The sequence below is a fragment of the Schistocerca nitens genome, chromosome 5, assembly GCF_023898315.1.
Source record: "Schistocerca nitens isolate TAMUIC-IGC-003100 chromosome 5, iqSchNite1.1, whole genome shotgun sequence".
Lineage (NCBI taxonomy): Eukaryota > Metazoa > Arthropoda > Insecta > Orthoptera > Acrididae > Schistocerca > Schistocerca nitens.
In genome coordinates, this window is record NC_064618.1 from 225,381,738 (window position 1) to 225,408,179 (window position 26,442).

Below are 26,442 nucleotides of genomic sequence, written 5' to 3' on the forward strand. Positions count from 1 at the left end.
CCTATAACAACCAAGAATTATGCCAGATATGTACTAAACTGAACATTACACTTTGACAATGTGATCCATGTATAGCTGGCCATGTGCCAAAATTTGCGCAACACACCAACATTTCCCATTCTTAACAGTGCAGTGCTTCTCCATTAACTCTTTGACCACTTGCAGTGATCAGTTCCACAAGTAATGTGCTTCAACACCGTGGTTCAACTTCTGACAATAATCCCAAACAATTGAAAACAACAAAAGATCTACTTTGGGGCCTTGTTGGCATTCCCATTTTGCACAAACACTATGCAACTGATTAACTGCAACATTCCAGCTGCTCAGATTCGTGTTCTTTCACCATTGATACTGTTTCTTCTGTACCAAGCACAAATTAATTCAACCTGCCTTTGCAACTGCTGTCTGTATAGATTTTGAACATTTGTCCATCATCATAGACAGATCAGGAACATATTCAATTTTGCCTGGACCAACTTTAAGCTTGGTCCATGATTGTTGAAAGCTTATTTGTAATGATTGACATCACAAAGAAACAGTTACTTCAAGAACATTCCATCGAACATTGATAACATGTTGATATTGTTGATAACAATGCTGGCAGCCATCTGCCACAGCATCAGCCTCAACATGCTTCTGACTCTGATGTCACTGGCCCCGGGTGGAGCTACAACTTCAATGCAACATCAACAAACTTCCACTTTGTCATCATCCACATCGCACCTCGGCCTGCACAGAATCCCAATATGCATGCTGCACCCTTGCCTGCACAGATAATTGTCAACCGTGTTGCACCCAGGTATCTGAAACTTGTGACTGACTATGCCGTACACCCACTGCGCATTGAGAAACCTTAAGTCATGCCCTACCACATCTAGTTGAGAAGACTGTTCTAGTTTTCTAAATGCTCCACATGGCAACAAATATTCTCTCACTCCAAGGACAATGACTGCTACCAGCTTCACATTTCCGATTTTGCACATGAACATATTCTTCTCATTGACTTGGACTCTGACAAGTGTTCCATGCAGCTTCTATCTCCACTGGTCCCACTTGCAAGAACCTCGTTTTCAGCAGTCCTGCTTGCCTCCTTCCCTCTCGTGAACTGCCTTTTGGCAGAAATAAGTTCTGACATCAACCATATACAACATGTTGGCTTATTGACAAAGGATAAACCTATGACACTGCTGCACAAGGCTGCCAGCTTGTTGATCAAAGTGTAGGGCTCCATAACACACTACAACAGGTTACTGTCTCACCACCTCACATGGACATTCTATTTATGGACATCACACAATCAGCCTAGCGATGGACTTCTTATGCCAATTCTACACCTCATTGGTTATACAACATGCCATCCTCCTGTACTTTGAAACAGGCCACAGCATCTCATGACCTTTTGCCCTGGCATCTCAATTCCTACCTGGTACAATAAACGTTCAAGACAAACAACACGAAGACAATTGTACATCCATCAACTAATTCAGGCATTGTGGCTCCTCTGCTCACGAGCCCCTGGTGATTCACCAATGCTATGCCAACTGTCGTGCATCATTGTACACACTCTGTATGACGAACACATTGCTCCTGCAATGTAATAATGACATATCTGCTACCACTTAGCTGGTGCACGAGCAACTCATGGCCTTGGCACACAACTGTCATGAAAATGACAATTGGAAGTGCATGTGAGGCCCCAGACCCACCAACCAGTCACACCCAACTGTTGTCTCATTCTGCCCACTTCCCCCTCTGCCTAGCACCTCCACTGTCACTGACCTGGGGCACACAGTGAAGCACACACATTTGTACACCACGCCATGCCCCACCATCTGGCTATGCCATCGCTACTATCATCAGGCACCCCTCTCTTCTACATGACCCGCAGCAGTGCAGCTCAATTTTGCTGTCCATTGCCAATCTTCACATGACAACACTGACCCCACCAGTTACGTTCACGCAGGATTAGCCGAGTGGTCTAAGGCTCTGCAGTCATGGACTGTGCGGCTGGTCCCGGCAGAGGTTCGAGTCCTCCATCGGGCGTGGATGTGTGTGTTTGTCCTTAGGATAATTTAGGTTAAGTAGTGTGTAAGCTTAGGGACTGATGACCTTAGCAGTTACGTCCCATAAGATTTCACACACATTTAGTTACGTTCACTAGGCTCCATATTCGACTACCACACTCCGACAATCCTCTATGACGCCGCAACACTCAGAGGAACGAAATGCTATATGGTGCCTTTTTCACCACTTCCAACTGCACAGTTCGTCTTCAACCACCACTGGCAGTCACAATGGCTCTTCCCGACACTTGTTCAACACAACAACGCTGGACTCTCCAATAGCATCTCCGTCTACACCACTTCAACCACGATCAAAAACACATTGGTACCCTGTGTTCCTGCCTCCCCGCGGCCCCCATTCTGCTATGAATGGCCTCTGCACACACTACGTCCATTGAAGTTCGATTTGGCAAATAAATTACTAGTTCATGTCAACTGCACTTGCTCCCCAACATATGCCACTCCTTTCATCGGATCAAAATCTCTCTGGTGTGCGTAAGATCCACATGCCGACATCCTCACCACCAACACCCCATCCTATCCCTTCAGTTGTACTGTTGGCGACCCGTGTGGAGACATCAGACGCTTCCCACACCAGCTATAGCTATGCGAATCATTCAGTGCTCATACCAAACCAACAACAACAGCCACTTCGAAAAACGGTCATGACTCATGAAAGTGCCAGTCATGGCACAACTGGTTGCATTCATCTGTATAACAACACTTCGAAAATAGGTCAAGTTGGGCCTAGAAGAAGTGCCAGCCATGGCACGATTGGTCATTCATATCAGTACCCACCATTGAAGCAGTCACTAATTGCACTCTTTGTCTTTCCTTCAGCACTCTGAACTGTGGGGGAGGGGGAGGGGAGAAAGAGACTCTGTGGGAACATCCTCTGCGATACACATCGCTGATGTACCATAAGTGGAATATCTGTGTCTTTACCGCGGGCTTTAGTGCGTTCTTAGCTTCCAGCCAGAACAGACGTGTACTTTTTATTGTGTAAATATTCATGCAATAAAGCATTATTATTGTTCCATACAATGTCATACCTTAGCTGTATTGTACTCACACTGTAGAACTTCCACAACCACATTTGTATTTATCGAAGTGTACCAGTTATCCACATGCCGTAAAAATAAAGTTAAGATTGTTACATTGAAACGGTTAACAAAAGCCTCCAAATCTTGCATTTGGATAATAACTTGTGGAAAGATTGGGCAGCAAAAAATGCGTTCGCTTCTCTTTTGAGTGTACAGAGATTCCCAGTCTACTATTTTATGTCTTTCCTTAGATTTCTCCGGCGATTCGGTGTCATCTCGTAGAACCGGTTGTACTGCTGGGGGTCTGCGTCTTCCCAATACAATATTTCGACGTGGTAACTCGGCGTCTTCATCAGCTGTTTCCTCTGACAGATCAACAGGCTGACTGTGTCCCATATTTATGCCTGGGCGGTGTGCCGGCCGGAGTGGCCGAGCGGTTCTAGGCGCTTGTCTGGAACCGCACGACCGCTACGGTCGCAGGTTCGAATCCTGCCTCGGGCATGGATGTGTGTGATGTCCTTAGGTTAGTTAGGTTTAAGTAGTTCTAAGTTCTAGGGGACTGATGACCTCAGCTGTTAAGTCCCATAGTGCTCAGAGCCATTTGAACCATTTGGACCCGGGCGGTGTCTGGCGTCCCCGACGCCGTCCGCGCCCGCTGCGACCTTTTCTGGCAGTGCTATTCATCTTTCGGCGTTTCGTATTCCATCTGCGCTAGTTTCCGCTGTTTTTCACTGTCGCGGAATCTCTCACGGCTGTAGCTGCCGTCTGAAGCTCTGTACTGAGTCTGCTCCCGGCTTGTGTGGTGCCTGGGTTTTCGGATGGTTGTTAAGTCTTTGTGGCTGCTGGCCAATTATTGAAAATGTGTGTTCCTGAATAATGCACACCTTTTTGTACAAGAGTAAGTGACTGCCCTGAATAACACTCAGTGCTAGGCTGCAACTGGGTGCAGAAGAGGATAAGTCCATGCAGCCCTCTCTGTCAGCAGGCAGCCACCTGTAATGGCATTCATCACCCTGAGGTAATGTACTGTCGCCATCGTCTTGGGACGCTGCCTCCATGACTGGGGCTGGAGCCGGGGACCCTGGCCCACTGACGCCAGACTGCCGCCGCCATAGATGGTCCCTGAGACAGGGCACTGACCTGTCCCATTACCGCCGCCGCCACGCCCCCCAGCAATGATTACAACAGAGGCCTGAGGGCGTGGTTCCAGCCGCCGCGGTACGATCCAGCAAGGCTGTATGTAACGCCGCTGCCAGAGCAGCGTATTCCAGTTACTCCGGCGCAGCTACAGTCTCAGCAGCGGGCGCACGTCGTGAGCGTCTGGCTGGCCACTTTCGTCACTGCCAAGAATATCCGGAGGATCAACAGCTAATGTACAGGGTGATTCAAAAAGAATACCACAACTTTAGGAATTTAAAACTCTGCAACGACAAAAGGCAGAGCTAAGCACTATCTGTCGGCGAATTAAGGGAGCTATAAAGTTTCATTTAGTTGTACATTTGTTCGCTTGAGGCGCTGTTGACTAGGCATCAGCGTCAGTTGATGCTAAGATGGCGACCGCTCAACAGAAAGCTTTTTGTGTTATTGAGTACGGCAGAAGTGAATCGACGACAGTTGTTCAGCGTGCATTTCGAACGAAGTATGGTGTTAAACCTCCTGATAGGTGGTGTATTAAACGTTGGTATAAACAGTTTACAGAGAATGGGTGTTTGTGCAAAGGGAAAAGTTCTGGACGGCCGAGAACGAGTGATGAAAATGTAGCACGCATCCAGCAAGCATTTGTTCGCAGCCCAGGAAAATCGACTCGCAGAGCTAGCAGAGAGCTGCAAATCCCACAATCAACTGTATGGAGAGTCCTACGAAAAAGGTTAGTTATGAAACCTTATCGTCTGAGTACCTGAACGTCAACTACCCGAGGCGATGGATCGGCCGCCAGGCAGCCCGTGACAGAGCACTTCATCACTGGCCTCCAAGAAGCCCTGATCTTACCCCCTGCGATTTTTTCTTATGGGGGTATGTTAAGGATATGGTGTTTCGGCCACCTCTCCCAGCCACCATTGATGATTTGAAACGAGAAATAACAGCAGCTATCCAAACTGTTACGTTTGATATGCTACAGAGAGTGTGGAACGAGTTGGAGTATCGGGTTGATATTGCTTGAGTGTCTGGAGGGGGCCATATTGAACATCTCTGAACTTGTTTTTGAGTGAAAAAAAACCTTTTTAAATACTCTTTGTAATGATGTATAACAGAAGGTTATATTATGTTTCTTTCATTAAATACACATTTTTAAAGTTGTGGTATTCTTTTTGAATCACCCTGTATTTCAGTTTATCAATAAATGTTGTTATTCTGTCATCAGGAACCAACTGTGGGCACACCAACCGTGGGCACACCACTATCATCCTCTTTCTCACAACTAGAGGAAAACCCAAGTTCGATTCCTGTGATGCCTTTAATTTAGGAGTACTGCCTGTTGCAATGGCGTTCATCCAGGAAAAATCGCAATGTGTTTTGTGGCTTCTTCAAACATGGTGGTCTCTTACAATTCAGCGACAGTTCCAGACTGCCTATGGTTGAGATCTGCCAGCGTCGAAAGATTGTATCAGAAGCTTGAATATGCCAACAGTGTTGGCGATGAGGCAAGACGCGGTAGACCTGGAGTGAATGACAACACCATTGATACCACGGATACAGCATTTCAACGCTGTACGCAGGAATTGACACGTCATGTTTTCAGATGAACAGGCATACCTCAGGGCACTATGGTGAGGATTTTACGCAAACGGCAGCAATCGCGTGCATACAAAGTGCGGTTCCTGCAAGCTTTTAAGCCAGATGATAGGTTCAGATGTTCTGATTTGTTAGGAACGTGCTGGTGAAAATATATGGAGACCACCACTACATTAATAACTTTTGTTTCGATGAAGCGACTTATCGCATCTCTGGAGAAGTCAGCAGAAGTAATGTCCATATCTGGGGGATGGAGAACCCACGTACCATTGTACAGCAGATAAGGGACAGCTCGAAAATGAATCTGTGGTGTGGCTTAATGCACAACGCAGGTAATGGACTGTTCATTTTCACTGAGCCTACCATTACAGCAATTACTTACCTGGACATGTTGAAAGTATACTTTGCATCTCAGTCATAGGAATGATGATGCACCGCCGCAATGGGGAGTATTTGTTCACCAGTTCTTGGATGTAACATTTCTGGACAAATGGGTCTGTAGAGACGGTACAACGTCATGGCCACTAAGTTCATCTGATATACGAGCTCTTAACTTTGAGCAGCTACGTTAAGGATAAAGCATCCAGTTCAACAGTTCCTGATCTGCAGACTCTTAAAGCATGAATACAAGATGCTGTAGAGATGGTGAGAGTAGAGATGATAGCAAAAACGCGGAGAGAAACTGAATGTCTGAAATGTAATCGCAGCTGCGAATACGTACAGTCATGAGCTGTATAATGGAATGACGACAATGAAAACTTGTGCCGGACTGGGACACGAACCCAGATGTACCGTTTATCGCGAGCGGCCGCCTTACCGTTTGGCTATCCGAGCACGACTCATTGCCAGACCAAAACTTCCACATGTCGTCATCCACGTGTCTACAACCCGTATTCGACATCCATTATGTATTTTCCCATATAGGGGAGACATTTTACTTGAAAGTCGCTTGCTCGGTGTCGTGGAAAAATACGATATCGCGGTGTCGGTGTTATTCTGAATTACGATGCAATGTTCCTTTGGGTATGCATGCAAGTCGTAAATGACACTGCATCGTAATTCGGAATAACTAAGGCACTTTAACATAAAATTGAATATTGCCTAGACGTTCTAGGGCTAACAAACGCAGCACATGTAGAAGTATGTTCATAAGAAAACTTATGAGTTAAGTTACCATTTGCAACAAACTGCGCAGACGTATCTAGCGTAGCTCCTTATAATAAATTTTTGTAGTCAGAGAAAGACTATGCCCAACTTGTATATCGGCTGTATATCGGGTTAGAACACTGTTGCAGAAACAACGAAACAAACAGGCCAAATTTAAACAGACGCAAAATCCCCAAGATTGACGATGTTTTACAGAAGCTCGAAATTTAGCGCGGACTTCAATGCGATATGCCTGTAACAGTTTTTACAATGAAACTTTGTCTCGAAACCTGGCAGAAAATCCAAAGAGATTCTGGTCGTATGTGAAGTATGTTAGCGGCAAGAAACAATCAATGCCTTCTCTCCGCGATAACAATAGACATACTATCGAAGACAAAGTTGCCAAAGCAGAGTTACTAAACACAGCCTTCCGAACTGCCTTCACAAAAGAAGACGAAGTAAATATTCCAGAATTCGAATCGAGAACAGCTGCCAAGATGAGTAACGTAGAAGTAAATATCCTCGGAGTAGTGAAGCAGCTTAAATCACTTAATAAAAGCAAATCTTCTGGTCCAGACCGTATACCAATTAGGTTCCTTTCGGAGTATGCTGATGCATTAGCTCCATACTTAATCATGTCCAACCGTTCGCTCTACGAAAGATCCGTAGCCAAAGACTGGAAAGCTGCACAGATCACACCAATATTCAAGAAAGGTAGTAGGAGTAATCCACCAAATTACAGGCCCATATCGTTACCGTTGATATGCAGCAGGATTTTAGAACATATATTGTGTTCCAACATTATGAATTACCTCGAAGAAAACGGTCTATTGACACATAGTCAACATGGGTTTAGAAAACATCGTTCCTGTGAAACACAACTACCTCTTTATTCACATGAAGTGTTGAGCGCTATTGACAAGGGATTTCAGATCGATTCCGTAATTCTGGATTTCCGGAAGGCTTTTGACACGGTACCACACAAGCGGCTCGTATTGAAATTGCGTGCTTTGGAATATCGTCTCAGTTATGTGACTGGATTTGTGATTTCCTGTCAAAGAGGTCACAGTTCGTAGTAACTGACGGAGAGTCATCCCGTAAAACAGAAGTGATTTCAGGCGTTCCCCAAGGTAGTGTTATAGGCCCTTTTCTGTTCCTTATCTATATAATCGATTTGGGAGACAATCTGAGCAGCCGTCTTCGGTTGTTTGGAGATGACGCTGTTGTTTATCGACTAATAAAGTCATCAGAAGATCAAAACAAACTGCAAAACGACTTAGAAAAAATATCTGAATGGTGCGAAAAGTGGCAGTTGACTCTGAATAACGAAAAGTGTGAGGTCATCCACATGAGTGCTAAAATGAACTCGTTAAACTTCGGTTACACGATAAATCAGTCTATTCTAAATGCCTAAATTCAACTAAGTACCTAGGTATTACAATTACGAACACCTTAAATTGGGCCGGCCGGTGTGGCCGTGCCGTTCTAAGCGCTTCAGTCCGGAACCGCGTGACCGCTACGGTCGCAGGTTCGAATCCTGCCTCGGGCATGGATGTGTGTGATGTCCTTAGGTTAGTTAGGTTTAAGTAGTTCTAAGTTCTAGGGGACTGATGACCACAGATGTTAAGTCCCATAGTGCTCAGAGCCATTTGAACCATTTTTTTTAACCTTAAATTGGAAGGAACACATAGAAAATGTTGTGGGGAAGGCTAACCGAACACTGCGTTTTATTGGCAGGACACTTAGAAAATGTAACAGACCTACTAAGGAGACTGCCTACACTACGCTTGTTCGTCCAAAATACTGCTGCGTGGTGTGGGACCCTTACCAGATAGGACTGATGGAGTACATCGAAAAATTTCAAAGAAGGTCAGCACGTTTTGTATTATCGCCAAATATGGGAGAGAGTGTCACAGAAATGGTACAGGATTTGGGCTGGAAACTATTAAAAGAAAGGCGTTTTTCGTTGCGACGGAATCTTCTCACGAAATTCCAGTCACCAACTTTCTCCTCCGAATACGAAAATATTTTGTTGACACCGACCTACGCAGGGAGGAACGATCACCACGATAAAATAAGGGAAATAAGAGCTCGAATGGAAAGATATAGGTGTTCATTCTTTCCGCGCGCTATACGAGATTGGAGTAATAGAGAACTGTGGAGGTGGCGAGGGCTAGTAGAAATCCTTGGGTAACGGAAGAAATATTGAATTTAATTGATGAAAGGAGAAAATATAAAAATGCAGTAAATGAAGCAGGCAAAAATGAATACAAACGTCTCAAAAATGAGATCGACAGGAAGTGCAAAATGGCTAAGCAGGGATGGCTAGAGGAGAAACGTAAGGATGTAGAGGCTTTTCTCACTAGGGGTAAGATAGATACTGCCTACAGGAGAATTAAAGAGACCTTTGGAGATAAGAGAACCACTTGTATGAACATCAAGAGCTCAGATGGAAACCCAGTTCTAAGCAAAGAAGGGAAGGCAGAAAGGTGGAAGGAGTATATAGAGGGTCTATACAAGGGCGATGTACTTGAGGGCAATATTATGGAAATGGAAGAGGATGTAGATAAAGATGAAATGGGAGATACGATACTGCGTGAAGAGTTTGACTGAGCACTGAAAGACCTGAGTCGAAACAAGGCCCCCGGAGTAGACAACATTCCATTGGAACTACTGACGGCCTTGGGAGAGCCAGTCCTGACAAAACTCTACCATCTGGTGAGCAAGATGTATAAAACAGGTGAAATACCCTCAGACTTCAAGAAGAATATAATAATTCCAATCCCAAAGAAAGCATGTGTGGACAGATGTGAAAATTACCGGACAATCAGTTTAATAAGCCACAGCTGCAAAATACTAACACGAATTCTTTACAGACGAATGGAAAAGCTAGTCGAAGCCGGCCTCGGGGAAGATCAGTTTGGATTCCGTAGAAATACTGGAACACGTGAGGCAATACTGACCTTACGACTTATCTTAGAAGAAAGATTAAGGAAAGGCAAACCTACGTTTCTAGCATTTGTAGACTTAGAGAAAGCTTTTGACAATGTTGACTGGAATACTCTCTTTCAAATTCTAAAGGTGGCAGGGGTAAAATACAGGGAGCGAAAGGCTATTTACAATTTGTACAGAAACCAGATGGCAGTTATAAGAGTAGAGGGACATGAAAGGGAAGCAGCGGTTGGGAAGGGAGTAAGACAGGGTTGTAGCCTCTCCCCGATGTTATTCAATCTGTATATTGAGCAAGCAGTAAAGGAAACAAAAGAAAAATTCGGAGTAGATATTAAAATCCATGGAGAAGAAATAAAAACTTTGAGGTTCGCCGATAATATTGTAATTCTGTCAGAGACAGCAAAGGACTTGGAAGAGCAGTTGAACGGAATGGATGGTGTCTTGAAGGGAGGATATAAGATGAACATCAACAAAAGCAAAACGAGGATAATGGAATGTAGTCGAATTAAGTCGGGTGATGTTGAGGGTATTAGATTAGGAAATGAGACACTTAAAGTAGTAAAGGAGTTTTGCTATTTGGGGAGCAAAATAACTGATGATGGTCGAAGTAGAGAGGATATAAAATGTAGACTGGCAATGGCAAGGAAAGCGTTTCTGAAGAAGAGAAATTTGTTAACATCGAGTATAGATTTAAGTGTCAGGAAGTCATTTCTGAAAGTATTTGTATGGAGTGTAGGCATGTATGAAAGTGAAACATGGACGGTAAATAGTTTGGACAAGAAGAGAATAGAAGCTTTTGAAATGTGGTGCTACAGAAGAATGCTGAAGATAAAGTGGGTAGATCACGTAACTAATGAGGAGGTATTGAATAGGATAGGGGAGTAGAGAAGTTTGTGGCACAACTTGACCAGAAGAAGGGATCGGTTGGTAGGACATGTTCTGAGGCATCAAGGGATCACCAATTTAGTATTGGAGGGCATCGTGGAGGGTAAAAATCGTAGGGGGAGACCAAGAGATGAATACACTAAGCAGATTCAGAAGGATGTAGGTTGCAGTAGGTACTGGGAGATGAAGAAGCTTGCACAGGATAGAGTAGCATGGAGAGCTGCATCAAACCAGTCTCAGGACTGAAAACCACAACAACAACAACGTGGAGGTGGTTCGATGAACCCTCTGCCAGGCACTTAAACGTGATTTGCAGAGTATCCATGTAGATGGGTCTGACCCAACTGAGTTCCCCTTCAGTGGTGCTATTCCCATGTACCCCAATGGAGATCCCTACGGTACAGTGTTCAGAAATCATAGGCAGAAGCATCAGAGACAGTGAAAGTTTGAGGCAGTCTTTGAGGTATGCTCAGATAGTCTAATGGTTAAAGGGACTGTTTGGATGGGCAGGAACTCCGGGCTCGAATTCTGGTATGACACGTTGTAAATTGTCACCACGATTTCCTTATAACGTTAATAGCGTTGCTGGCCTTCCTCGGCTAGAGAGCCTGTATAGGGAGAGAGTGGCCAACCGGACGATACGGCGGCCATTTTTCTGCCAAACTGCGGGCGGGATTTTTGAGTGGCCAGTAGTGGAGTAGTGGAGTACACCTTCACCGATTCAAAAGCACAAAACAATATGGCGAAATCATTCGTTAAATGCCTTTCTTTACAGCTATAATATACTCATAGTAGCCTACTACGTACAGCACAGGAAAATTTGATACAGTGGCTGTAAAAATTATTCGTTACTTGCATTTATCTCCTTTAAAGTTCGTTTACTAGACATACTGCAATGAAAGTAACGCAAATAAAAAAATATATTGTACAGCATTTGTTTTGTATCGGAAGTGCATGACGCTCAAGATTTAACGTACCTGTATTACGTCAGATGAATGAAAGTCGTAAGCAGTTGTTTACTTGTGACATGCAAAAAGTGTGAGGCGTATTAGTACTTCTTGTCACGTCTTCAAATTTTTCGCATGTCCCAAGTAAACAACTGCTTACGACTTTCTTTCACACAGACACAAATTATATATATATATATATATATATATATATATATATATATATATATATATATATATATATATATATATATATATATACTGAATACCTCTCGTACATAACAAACGAGAAAGATTACAAAAATCAGGTAATGTTAAATATAGGCTACTGTAATAACGACCAAATATAACAAGAAAACTACCGTATCCCTTCTGCCCCACAGTAAGTAGGCCTATTAAAAACTGTCTTCAAAAGTACCTACAATTATTTACTACGAATAATGTTTCAGCAACCACGACAACTGCAGAAAACGTGCTTACAACTTGCCTGCGTCAACAGTCAGGCAATAATACTGAAACCAAAATAATGCATAGTGTTCTGATTCGGAACGAAATAAAATTTGACGCTATGAAGTCGAATGAGCATGGCACAACAATTACAGGAACTTTCTGTTTCCAGCAAGGACTGTCAGATATTGGTTTCAGAAAAGCTTGTGATGCTACCAGTATGCACGAACTGTTAAAGAAATAAGAGATTAAAAATGCTGTAAATTGTAATAGGCCTAACTACTTCAAACAAGTAGGCCTACCGACTTCATCACAAAACGCTTTCTTTATTTCAACTCGTATTTAAGATCGCAAACGCTAATTACGCACTTAACACGATATACAACTAAATCGAACATGCATGCACAACGCATAAGTTTCTCAGTAATTCAAATACCTTTTAATCGTTTCCAAAAGTCCTCTGAACTTCAATTCAACTCAAAAGCACGACGAACATAGGAAGCGCGAGAGACGTTTGGCAGAAAATGGCGCCAAAGCTAATCAACCAATCACGGGCAACTTCGCCTATGGCCACTCTCTCCCTATACAGGCTCTCTATCCTCGGCTGCCCGCTACCTGGACAGAAGGAGTAGAGGGCGCAGGCGAACGGCTGGGTGTCGTTCGCTCTGACGTCGCTCCGGCCGTCTGGCTGCAGACAGGAGGCCCAGTCGTCGCAGACCTCTCCCAGCGCCGCCAGCTCGGCGCGGCCCAGGAGCGTGTGCCAGCACAGGTAGAGGCTCGCGCTAGTCTGCAGCACACAGTCACAGCCAGCAAGTAGTCTGCGCCGCCCTAGAAGTGCCGACGCTATTAACGTGTAAAGCGAAGAACCTTTTCTTTTTAAAAAAAAAGATATTCGCACATGCTCATAAAGTAAAGATAATTGCAGAATGTGGTGCCACACAACGTGGTACTACACAAAACTGGCACTAATAGCATAGACATATAGGGAACACACACGACACATATCTGTAAGTCCACACTACTGGTGATAAGAAAACCGTCCCGAAACACATCTGGTACAAAACTCCATTGTTTCCTGCACATGTACTCCAATGTCAGTATGGGATATGATCACCATGCACACGTACACAGGCCGCACAATGTGTTGGCATACTCTGGATCAGGTGGTCGAGCAGCTGCTGGTGTACAGCCGCCCGTTCTTCCACCAGTGCCTTTCAGAGCTCCTGAAGTGTCGTAGGGGTTTGAAGACGTGCAGAGATACGTCGACCGCGAACATCCCAGACGTGCTCGATGGGGTTTAGTTCTGGAGAACAGGCAGGCCACTCCATTCACCTGATATCTTCTGTTTCAAGGCACTCCTCCATGTTGGTAACTCGGTGCAGCCGTGCGTTATCATCCATCAGGAGGAAGGTGGGACCCACTGCACACCCCAAAAAAGGCGGACATACTGGTGCAAAATGACGTCCCGATACACCTGACCTGTTACAGTTCCTCTGTCAAAGACATGCAGGGGTGTACGTGCACCAATCATAATCCGACCACACATCATCAAACCACGACCTCCATACAGTTTCAAGGACATTAAGGGTTTCGTACCTGGTTTCTGGTTCACACCAGATGAAAATCCAGGCGAGAATCACAGTTCAGACTATACCTGGACTCGACTGTGAACATAACCTGGGACCACTGTTCCAATGACCATGTACTGTGTTCTTGACACCAGGATCTACGGGCTCTCCTGTGACCAGGGAGAGTAGAATACACCTTGCAGGTCTTCGGGCGAATAAACCATGTCTGTTCAGTCGTCTGTAGACTGTGTGTCTGGACACAAGTGTTCCAGTGGTTGCGGTAAGGTCCAGAGCAAGGCTACCTGCAGTACTCTGTGGCCGTCTGCGGGCACTGATGGTGAGATATCGGTCTTCTTGTGGTATGGTACACTGCGGACGTCCCGTACTGTAGCGCCTGGACACGTTTTCTGTCTGCTGGAATCGTTGCCATAATCTTGAGATCACACTTTGTGGCACACGGAGGGCCCATGATACAACCTGCTGTGTTTGACCAGCCTCCAGTCGCCCCTGTATTCTACCCCTCATAACGTCATCAATATGTGTTTTTTGAGCCATTTTCAACCCACAGTCACCATTAGCACGTCTGAAAACGTCTGTACACTTACTCGCTGCACTGTACTCTGAGATGAACCAACACACCTCTGCGTATGTGGACTGCTGCCAGCGCCACCGTGCGATGACGGCAGGTCAAATGCACCGCATGGTCATACCCCTTGGTGATTTAAACCCGCAAACCACCCACCAGAGCGTTCTTTCACCATGTATCAGCATTATTCTTAATTTATGAGCATGAGTGTACAATTGTATCTTGGTCCAAGCGGGCAGGGTGAGCTGCTTCAGGTCTCAGTCCATAGTAGGACTTGAATCTTTCTATGCAGATTCCTATCAACTGCAAGTGAGGCAAAGAGGGGATGGGAGAGTTCGGTGTTCACGGATTCACAAATGGGGGTATTTTACGCTGCAGATAAGTTTACCACACAAAATACATTTTTGAAAAATACGATGCACCACGAAAGAATCATGCTAATGAGATGGTAATGGTAGATCTGATGTACATGTAAAGAAAAACAAATGATTACAATTTCAGAATTATCCGAATGGAACGGAAATCCGCAGATGTCACATAAATGTACAGGCAAACAAATTATTAAAATTTCAAAAAAATTGGATTATTTATCCAAGAGGAAAAGCTTCACAAATTGAGTGAGTCAGTAAAGCGTTGGTCCACCTCTGGCCCTTACGCAAGTAGATATTCGGTTTGGTGTTGATTAGTAGAGTCGTTGGATATTGGCCAAATTCTGTCATATTGGCGCATTAGATCGTCCGAATCTCTAACTGGCTGGAGGGCCTTGCCCATAATGCTAAAAACGTTCTCAAATTGGGAGAGATCCGGCGACCTTGATGTCCAAGGCAGCCTTCGGCAAGCGCGAATAGAAACACTTGCCGTGTGCGGGCATACATGGTGTCGCTAAATCGTAAGCCCAGGATGGCTTGCCATGAAGGGCAAAATAACGGGGCGTAGAATATCGTCGACTTACTGCTCTGCTGTAAAGGTATCATGAAAACCAAAGGAGCCCTTCTACGAAAAGAAATGGCACCCCATGAGCCGCGCACGACTCATGTTCATGCCGTTTATTACTTGACATCTTGTCTTTGCGGTACCGCCGTCCCGTTTCTTATTCGACTTACTGGCGTCACTAAGTTGCTGACCTGCCTACCCGTGAGTGGCAGCAGCAGCGCTATAAATAAGAGCACTGTCGAGCGACGAGCTAGCACTTCCGGGTCAGGGTGTGCGGTGAGTTGAGTCGGGATGAAGCTCCAGTGAGGTCTGCACAGCCAGTATTCGCCCAACCGCTGGCGACACATATGCACTGTCCGACGGAAGGAGAATTGAGCACGGACGACCGTTGGTTGGTCGTTCGGTCGGTTGTCTCATCGGGCGACGTGTATTTGGTCTACCGAACGCTTCTGGGCCCCTTCAGTTGGTCATCTTGCGGGACGTGGGTCGGTTCCTTGCTTGTGTGGAGATGTCGGGTGGCCAATGGGCAAGTGTTCCCTCTGCATGGTTGGGTTCGAGCCAGTGTCTCTGCTTCGGCGTGCGTTCGAAGAGAGTCAGGACGGAGCAGCAGTGGGGTCCGGACAGCCATGACCCACCCGATCGTTGCTGGCGCACATGACTTGAGTGGGGACGACCTTGGTCGGTCGTTCGGATAGTCGTCTCATCGGACGACGTGTATTTGGTCGTCGACTACTTCTTGGTTCTCTGTGTGTGTCGACTTGTGATTCGTCCTTGTTGTTTCTCAGTGACTGGTTTTAGTATCGTTAGACTTGTTTGTGGAAGTGTTTCCGCGGAACCGTTTGTAACTTGTAGTTTTGACTCACCAGTGATTGTAATGCTGTCTGTGTGTTGGATGCAGTGAGTCGGTTGGGATGGAGCAGCAAGCAAGTCTCCACGGCGTGAGGCCAGGCCGGGACCGCTGGTGGTGTGCACGCGCTGTTGGATCGTGAGGAGTTAACTGAGAGAGTGACAAGTTCGTTGCCCACCGAACCTGGACGCTGAAGTTGAGTTATCAGTTAATCTGTTATGAAACCTCAACTACTATGACATCTCTTCGTCCATTCGCGGGTTGTTGCCCCATTGGCCGTTCGGACTAGCAGCATCGTATGGCGTGTTGGAGTCAGCGAAATCTTTCAGCCATCTTCCTATGCTGTGATTAATTATTAAATGACTGTTACTTATCAGTGAAGTGCACCAGCGGTATTTTCTGCCCTGTGGCCGTTAACGCTCCAGTTACCTGCCCTGGTCGTTAGTGTAGTTTGTAGGCAGTGTGCCTTTTCCTCGTTGTGTTGTTGCTGTCCAGCAGAACGTGTAGTTCGACATTCTTTTAAGTTGTTTGGTTCATATTTGCTTATAGTGGTTATTGTCCCCCTGGCTGTTTTTAGACGCTAATTTCTGGAGGCGTAATGTTGTTCGTATTCTCGTCCTCGCCCGATATTCTCCGTCATCGTGCCGTTGGTCGGACGGAAGGGAATTGGTTAAATTGTTGGTCGGTCCTTGGGCCGTCCCTAGTTTGTGTTGCCATCCAATTACCTAACTTCAACTCTTGGTTGCCTGTCTCACCTCATCTTACGTTTGAGCTACCTTCCCAGGCCGACCCTTGGAACACTTCTGAGCACCACTTGTTCTGTTTATTTTAAATTGTGGTTTTCATTTTGTTGAAGTATTGTGCGAGGCCTTTGGCCGTGTATTAATTCAGTTTTTTAAAATTTTACTTAAAGGCCTTCAGCCATGTTAAATTAAAATTTTGAGATTTGATTGTTTCAGGAAAAAGATTTAATTCTTAAAAATTGTTCTATCTGAAATTGTAATCCAGGCCCTAAGTCGTTAGTTGTTCCATGTGTTATGTGTGGCCTTCAGCTGAGGATTTACACGAACCCCTTAATAAGCCCTTCAGCTGTGTGTATTCTTTAAAGGAAATTTTTTTAATAAGAAGCGAGGGGTTTGTTCTAAATTATTTATCTGACTTGTTGTTCAGGCCTTCATCCGTTGTTTCAAATTTGTTTGTGGCCTTCAGCCGTGCAATACGCTGATCAGGTTTCGGCCGTTCTGTTGTAGTTTAAAAGAAATTTTCTTGCTTAAAAAAATTGTTGATTAATGTGCCTTAATTATAGTTGTCCTTCAGATGTGTAGTGTAAGCCTTCAGCCGTTAATTGTTTTCGTTGCATGTTTTTTTTTTTTAATATTTGCCTTCTGTTTTTAATTGCTTTTGATTTCTAAGCCAGGCCGTCAACCGCTCTTGTGTTTGCTGTGTGGTTTTGGGCCTTCACCCCAGAAAGCATCTCAAGTTTTCTTTAACTAGGCCTTCAGCCGTATTGTTTGATAGTGGACTTTTAAGACAATGTGTAAGTAAGTGGTTCTTAGGAAAATAAAGTTATGTGTTTGATTATGCAACTCACAGTAGCTGTTTGCGGCCCCATCCCCAACCTTAACCTTATCCAGTGCGCTCTCTGACTACCTACCAATAAGGTTTCATCCCACACCATCACTCCTGGTTGTTGGGTCATATGGTGGGCGACAGTCAGTTTGGTATCCCATCACTCTCTGAGGCGTCTCCAGGCGCATTTTCGGCCTGGAGTCTCAGTGAGTGGAGTAGAATTGTCTTCAGTGATGAGTGGGGCTTCGAACTGTGCACAGATGACCAGTGAAGACGTGTCTGTAGATGCCCGAGACATTGTGAATTTGTAGCTCTGACGAGCTTGGGGTTTGGATGATTTAAGGCATTAACTGAACACAGTTTGCCACGATATTCTTCAAGAGGACATCCATCAACTCTATCAATCAAAGCCAAGCCGTGTAACTGCTTTCATAAGGACCAGAGGTTGACCAACGCATTATTGACTTGCTCAACTTGCGAAGCCCTTTCTCTCGGATAAATAATCCAATTTGTCTGAAATTGTAATCATTTGTTTTGCCTGTACATTTATGTCACATCTGCGGATTTCCGTTCCATTCGGATAAATCCTTGTTGGAGCGTCTTTTTTTTTGTCTTAGAGTATATTATTCGCCAGCCGAAGAGATGGTCGCTTCGGAGCACTGTAGATCGCGTAGAACAGGTAACAGTCAAGTGAGTCTCCAAAGCTGGCTTAAATCAGGGCAGTGAAATGGTGTGTATGTGACAGTCGGATGTAATGAATAAGCTGGGTCGATATGAAGACGTAACATAATGGCTTAAAGGAGCTATCGAGTTCGGACGTACCTGTTTCACACCGTGACTGAAGTTCGCATATTTGTTGCTATATCAACTTGTGACTGTCCATCATGTCCAGAAGAACTAGTGCGCCATTAGCAGCAATGTAACCAGGTGTAAGAATAGTGATTGCAAAAAGATCCGAAGTGATGTGGACCGGACGCAGGTGTCTCACATTATCAGTGGCGATCGGCGTCAAACCAGACAGGAACTGCTGTTGTTAGTGAATGTAGGTCCATATCAATCAATTTCCGAGCGCACTGCTAATAGAACTGCATGCAGTGATTATCTAAAGTCGAGTATCTCACAAAAGTACATTATTATCCTACAGATTTCATTACAATTAACTTTAACACATTTAAGTAATTTTACAAAATTCTTCGCATTACAAGTTACTCAGTATTTTTCTTTATTAATTAAGTTTACAACTATTTATTTGGGTTTAAGATCGAGTGATTTAGCTGGCCGGTCGACGTGCGACAGGGTGTCTGAGCGTTCGTCAGATTGGAACGTGTGCGTGCATCCCAATGAACACAGGTTTTGTTATCTTTGACAGGAGTGTCCACGCCATACTCATTACAAAGATGTAAAGGAAAGTGCAACACCTGATCACAAAGTTTGTTGGAACAAGCATCGTTGATCATGTTTGTGGTTAACATGAATGAGAGAGCGAAATTCACGGTACGAGAAACACCACAGAAGTGCCTCCCACCGGAATACACTCTTCACAGTGACGCATCATTGGACGCCTTCAGTGCACTCGACGCTGTGCATCTTTTAAAAAGAAAGCAAATCGCAACTCGTCGGACCACACTACACGTCTCCAATCAGCTACTGTCCGGTTTCTGTGTTGTTTGGCCTATTGAAGATATGCAGTTTTATGTGTACCTGTGGCCAGTGGCTTTCTGCGAGGCGCCCGACCACAAATGTCCATAGCAGGCAGTTCCCTTAGCAATATTCGATTTTCATGTCGAGTGAGTCTACCTTTAATGGAAGCAGAAACTCCTGCCTGGTTTGAAACCGAATGTTACTGACAATGCGTTCCAGTCGTCACTCGTCCAATTTACAGTGTGGTCATGGGCACGCGCAAACACGATTTTTCCTTTCCATCATTCCCTCACGTCTCCACTTCGACTCGCTTTTCACACCTTTACACTATGACTACGTGAAGGGGCACATAACTGTTGTGTCGATTCCCTAAGGTCTCGACACAATGAGTGGCTAGGTGCACGCGAAACTAACGCAGACGGGCGTAAAGTCTGAAACAGGAGACTGGATGAAAACTATAAAGAAAAGAAGAGAGATTTTAATATACTTAACTTTAATGTAGTCTTGTTCTTGTTGAAATACATCTCTTGCATAGTAGTAAGCAATTAGCAATGATACACATGGCGCCTTGCTAGGTAGTAGCGATGGACTAGCTGAAGGCTATTTAATCTGTCTCTCGGCAAATGAGAGGAATACTTGGTAGGTCTAGTCGCAAGCTATGTCGTCCGTACAACTGGGGCGAGGTCAAGTCCGTGTCTTGTGACCTGCCCTGTGGTGGCGCTACGTTTGCGAATACACAGTGGCGACACGCGGGTCCGACATGTACTACAGGACCGCGGCCGATTTAAGTTACCACCTAGCAAGTGTGGTGTCTAGCGGTGACACCACATTCCTCCCCCGCAAATCGGCGAACGGTCGTGAGATAAGGCTTCCGCCCGCCGTGGGGAGGACCCCATGTTGACGTATGCGATGAGGTGGGGAGCCTAACAACAGGCGAGGCTGTGCCACCCGCACCCGGCCATTCGGTCCGAGGGGAGCTAGGAAACGCCTGCAAACCTAGTCCAGGGTGCACGTCAACATGAGGTGTATGCGCACGTAATGAGACAGAAGGGTCGACCTCCATGTGGTCGGAGCACCCGACGGGCGAAGACGACATCTGGTCCGGAGCGGGCAAGAAGTCCATGGCGGAGGACGGCTGGTCACGGGAAGCAAGCGGCGGCGCGTGACCCAGGGAGGCGCGAGGCGGCTGCAGCGAAGCGGCCGCTGCGGGCGGCGCCGGCGGCGGCTGCGGCGGCGGCGCGACGCCATGGGGCAAAATGGAAGGCATCGTCGGTAACACCTGGGGATGAGGCGAGCCAGTAGATGGGTCCCCAGGGCGCTGACCTGACGGCTCCGTCGCTGAAAGCAGACGGGGAGCGGCAGAACCCAGGCGACGACAGAGGCGCAGCTGATTGAGATGCCGACGCACCTCACCAGAGGCCCCCAAAACCAAATACATCGCGCGGCCGAGGCAGCGAAGAATGCGCCCTGCGAGCCAACGCCGTGAACCGCGATAGTTGCGATAATAGACAACGTCGCCAGGAGCAAAAGCAGGAGTCTGCCGCTGCACAGGAACCTGATGTGGCGGATGCAGCAAAGACATCAGAGTTCGATGAGGACGACCATGGAGCAACGCAGCCGGCGAGCGACCCTCGCGGGGCTGAGAGCGATATGAGGACAAAAAGAGTAACAAAGCGTCCTCCCGAGAATGCGATTCTTTCAATTTCAACATCTGTGACTTGAAAGTCCGGACCAATCGTTCCGCGGCACCGTTGGACTGAGGCGAAAACGGCGCGGATGTCAGATGTTGAATACCATTGGCCTTGCAGAACGACTGAAATTCTGCGGACATGAATTGTGGGCCATTGTCGGAAACAATAGTCTGCGGAAGACCTTCAATGCAAAAGATAGCAGACAAGGCTTGGATGGTGGCAGAAGACGTCGTGGAAGACATCCGGACAACAAAAGGAAAATGACTGAAAGCATCGATCACAACCAACCATCGAGCATTCCAGAATGGACCAGCAAAATCGATGTGCAAGCGTTGCCAAGGGGAAGTGGCTTTCGGCCATGCAAAGAATTTCCGCGGCGGTGCGGATTGTTGTTCGGCACACGCCACGCAAGAGGAGCACATATTCGTAATCGCAGCATCGATTCCGAACCAAGTACAGTGCTGTCGAGCAAGTTGTTTCGTTCGCACTATACCCCAATGTCCTTGGTGAAGAAGCCGTAAGACAGAGGACTGTAACGAACGTGGGACCACGACTCGGGATTGATCATTATCGGAACGCAACAACAAAACACCACGTCGGACAAAAAGTCTCTCCTTGTGAGCAAAAAAACGGCGAACCAAAGGATCCTCGATCCGTGACTTTGACAAGGGCCATTGCGTAGCAACAAAACGCAAAACGGGAGCAAGGACAGGGTCAGCAGCTGTAGCTGCAGCTACACGACGAAAATCAATCGGAAACGATGCGACCACGTCATCGGTTTCCGAATCAATGAACATGCAAGCAAGTTCGGAAGAATCGAATGCTTTATCCTCAGCAACAGGCAAACGGGACAACGCATCAGCGTTGCCGTGCTTAGCAGTGGACCGATACAAGATATCGTAGCGGTACTGCGAGAGAAAAAGTGACCAGCGAATGAATTTCTGCGCTGTACGTGGAGGTACAGGCTTGTTCGGATGAAAAAGCGATGTCAAAGGCTTGTGGTCCGTGATGATGGTAAAGTGACGACCATACAAGAAATCGTGAAACTTTGTTACACCAAACACAAGAGCCAAAGCTTCCTTCTCTATTTGGGAATAATTTCTTTGCGCAGATGAGAGCAATTTTGACGCAAAGGCAATAGGGCGATCATGCGAACCATCTTTGTGCGCAAGCACAGCACCGATCCCGAAATCCGATGCATCGACCATCAACAAAAGGGGTTTTCGGGGATCGAATGGCGTAAGGCAAGTATTTGAAAGTAACGCCGATTTCAACTGGCGAAAGGCGCGTTCGCATTCCGTCGTCCAGACGAACGGAACACCTTTACGGCGTAAGCGATGAAGCGGAGCTGAAATGGAAGAAGCATTGCGCACAAATCGGTGATAATAATTTACCTTACCCAGCACACTCTGTAGCTGTTTTAAGTTCTGCGGTGACGGCAAGTCCTGAATGGCACGAAGGTGCTCTGGACTCGGATGTATACCTTGGGCATTTATGACATGCCCCAGGTACGGTAAGTCACGAGCAAAAAACACACATTTGTCCTTCCTCAAGCGAAGCCCATTCTGACGCAAGACCTGAAATAATGTCCGGAGATTCTGCAAATGTTCGGCTTCTGTCTTTCCTGAGATCACAATATCGTCCAGATAGTTCGCAGCAGTAGGGACCGACGCACAAACAGTTTGTAAATATTGCTGAAATAAAGCAGGGGCGGATGCACACCCGAATGGCAGTCTTTTGAAGCGATACAAGCCAAGATGCGTGTTGACCACTAAGACGCGCTGGGAATCTTCGTCCACAGGTATTTGCAAGTACGCATCTGCTAGGTCCAATTTTGAAAAATATTTTCCCGGGCACAGTTTGTCAAAAAGATCTTCCGGGCGGGGCAAAGGAAAAGTAGCAGTCACTAGTTGTGGATTCACAGTTGCCTTGAAGTCCACGCAAAGTCTCAGTTTTCCGGAAGGTTTTGGCAAAATGACTAAGGGTGAGGCCCAGAGAGAAGCCTGCACACGTTCAATTACACCTTGAGATTCTAATTCGGCTAATGTTTTTGCGACCTCATCACGCAATGCGTGGGGAACATTGCGCGCTCTGAAAAATTTTGGTTGCGCGTTGTCTTTCAGTTCCAAATGCGCTTCATAGTTCTTAGCGCAACCAAGGCCCGGTGCAAAAATGTCTGCAAATTCTTCACAAAGACTAGAAACACTGGCGGAAGGCACAGTCTGATTCACGGATAGGACCTGATTTACAATAGACAAATTAAACAATTGAAACAAATCTAAACCAAACAAGTTCACTGCACGAGAGGAACGAAGAACGTAAAATGATACAAGTTTTGTCTGTCCCTTGTATGTTGCAATAAGGCTGCACTGTCCTAACACAGGTATATGCTGTCCTGAGTAACTAGTTAACTTAACATTTGCGGCACGCAATGGCGGTGCGCCCAGTTGTTTGTACGTGTCGTGATTGAGCAAGGAAACTGCAGCTCCGGTATCGAGCTGGAATGGTATCACTTTTCCTGCAAAGTCTAAGTCCACAAAAAGTTTATTGTCCTGCTGACGACAAGAGCGACTGTCACGTGCAAATTGAACTGATATAGGTACAGAAGCACTTGCGACTTTACGGGATTTCCTTCGACGTCGACACACACTTTGGGTGGGACGAACACAGTCACTGTTAGCTAAAGTGTCACTGGACGGGTGGGAATGAACCACATGAATGTCCATGGGCGAAGGTCCACGAGCCTGATTGTCCTGGGTTCGATTCCGGCGCGAAGCAAAAGGCCTGGAATTTGTGTGATTGTCTGATCTTAACTTTTTCTGGCAAACACTTTGTACATGTCCTTTCTTGTGACAGTAAAAGCAAATAGCTTGGCGTGACGGGCAATTTTCACGCGAATGTCTAGTTGCACACCGCGGGCAAGATTTCACTGCATTTGCTTGCTTACGCGGCGCACGTGGTTGCAAGCTAGGCGGCCGCAGCGAAGTCGGGCGCGAGGGCCGCTTAGCGTCCCGTGCAGCGGGCCCGGCGGGCCGATTAATGTGACACACTGCTGGCGAAGTTTCAAATGATTCCTGAGCAAAGTCAAGTGTGTCTTGCCTGTCCAAAATGTCTATCACTTGTTGCAGGGAGGGATTAACTAGCTTCAAAATCTGTTCCCTTATGCGAACATCAGAAACGTTCTGTGCAATTGCATCACGCACCATAGTATCTGAATATGGGAGGCCACATTCACAGGCAAACGCACAGTCTCTAGTAAGTCCTTGCAAAGTTGCTACCCACTCCCTATTAGTCTGACCGGCCGTACGTTTTGTACGAAAAAACGTATACCGTTTGGCAACTACATTTACTGTTTCTTTGAAATAGGCATCTAAAGCCGACAAAATTTCCTCGTAGGACAGAGTTGCTACGTCGCGTCGGGGAAACAATTTCACTATCACCCGGTAGGTAGACACACCGACACAAGAAAGCAAAAACGGCTGCCGCTCTTTACCTTGAATTCCATAAGCAGTGAGGTGGAACCGGAACTGATCGGCCCACTCAGTCCAGCTTTCGTTATGGGCCTCAAAGGGCCTAAATGGCGGTGCGACAGCGTTGTGTGGCTGCGGTAGCGATGAAGCGGCTGCCGCCGCATCGGTTTGCAGCGCACGTTGACCCTGGACGAGCTGTCCAAGGGCTTCCAATAACGCCTGCGTCTGCTGATTCTGCAAGCGAAAAAATTCGGACAGTACATCTGGAGAATGCGGCGAAGCCATGACACAAACAAATTAGAGCAAGTATAACACAAAGACTGCAACGTGGGCGCGGCACCACTCCTCGGCGCCAAAATATTGTTGTGTCGATTCCCTAAGGTCTCGACACAATGAGTGGCTAGGTGCACGCGAAACTAACGCAGACGGGCGTAAAGTCTGAAACAGGAGACTGGATGAAAACTATAAAGAAAAGAAGAGAGATTTTAATATACTTAACTTTAATGTAGTCTTGTTCTTGTTGAAATACATCTCTTGCATAGTAGTAAGCAATTAGCAATGATACACATGGCGCCTTGCTAGGTAGTAGCGATGGACTAGCTGAAGGCTATTTAATCTGTCTCTCGGCAAATGAGAGGAATACTTGGTAGGTCTAGTCGCAAGCTATGTCGTCCGTACAACTGGGGCGAGGTCAAGTCCGTGTCTTGTGACCTGCCCTGTGGTGGCGCTACGTTTGCGAATACACAGTGGCGACACGCGGGTCCGACATGTACTACAGGACCGCGGCCGATTTAAGTTACCACCTAGCAAGTGTGGTGTCTAGCGGTGACACCACAATAACCACCTCTTACCAGTCCAAACGCAGCAGTATGCGTTTTTCAAGAGTGACTGGTGATTACCAACGACTCATCAGGTTTCACGTCTTACACATTGCACAACAAAATTAAAAGGTCAGTTTTTTCGAAGTCCGCAATTGTCTTCCATTTCGATGTAGAAGTTTGAAATTAGGCTCAAAGGAGTCTACACCCTTCCTATGTAATTATACAAAAGCGCAAAGACACTGAGACGTCGCTCTCCGCCTTGGCGACGCTTCAAACAGCAAGATGTTGACACATGGTTAAAAAAGGCCACAGCTCGAAAGTTCATGTGAGTTGTAAGATGGGCACCAAATTTCACCATAATTGTGCCCAACTCCACCGTGGACTTGTCATACAACGAGAAGGTCGTTGCAGCCACTCTTACCCACATTTCGCCCCTTTCGTTTGACGTCTCTGCGATGGACGTCAGAATTACAACACCTAGCGTTGAAATAGGCGACCGAGGGAAAAATTTCAGATATACCTCGGCTCAGAGTTGTCGCGAAAAGGCCTCAGGAGGTGGCATAAAGGGCACTAATGACACCACCCCTTCCCCTGGAGAGTTGATTCCTACGCATTTCGTGGTTGAAAATGACAGTTCACAGTGCAATGGGCAACAGGTCGACGATGTTGACAAACTTCGAGACTGCTGATACACGGCGAGGTTTCAGGTTTCAATCTATCCCTAAGGATATTCTGGGACAGCAACCCCACTGAATGTGGATGCACTATTTCGGAGAGTAACTCTGGTATAAAGGATAGAACCTATAAGCACCGTTCAACGCAATTCGACGAAATTTGAACGTGATCCGAAGCACCAAAGAGTTCTTCTGGTTTTTCTGACCTGTTCCGCACCTTCATATGGTGTGATCAGGAAGAGTGCAACACTGACACTTGCATGCATAAAACGGCAAAGGAATCTCCAAGACCACCCACTTCGGTAAGACCCCTGGTGCTACCAGATCACGTTTGTAGAGCCCTTTTAAAAATGTACCTGTACAGAGACAGCTCCGGCCGCGGTGGCTGAGCGGTTCTAGGCGCTTCAGTCCGGAACTGCGCGACTG

General features: G+C 46.2%; 1 protein-coding gene across 1 annotated transcript in view; it reads right to left on the reverse strand.

Annotated features, from left to right (window-relative positions):
• LOC126260353 (uncharacterized) overlaps positions 1–26,442 on the reverse strand; it is a 91,334-nt gene that overhangs the window by 22,152 nt on the left and 42,740 nt on the right. The window contains exon 5 of the mRNA XM_049957679.1: positions 12,832–13,003. Coding sequence (XP_049813636.1) covers positions 12,832–13,003 — 172 coding nt within the window. The remainder of the gene's footprint in view (positions 1–12,831; positions 13,004–26,442) is intronic.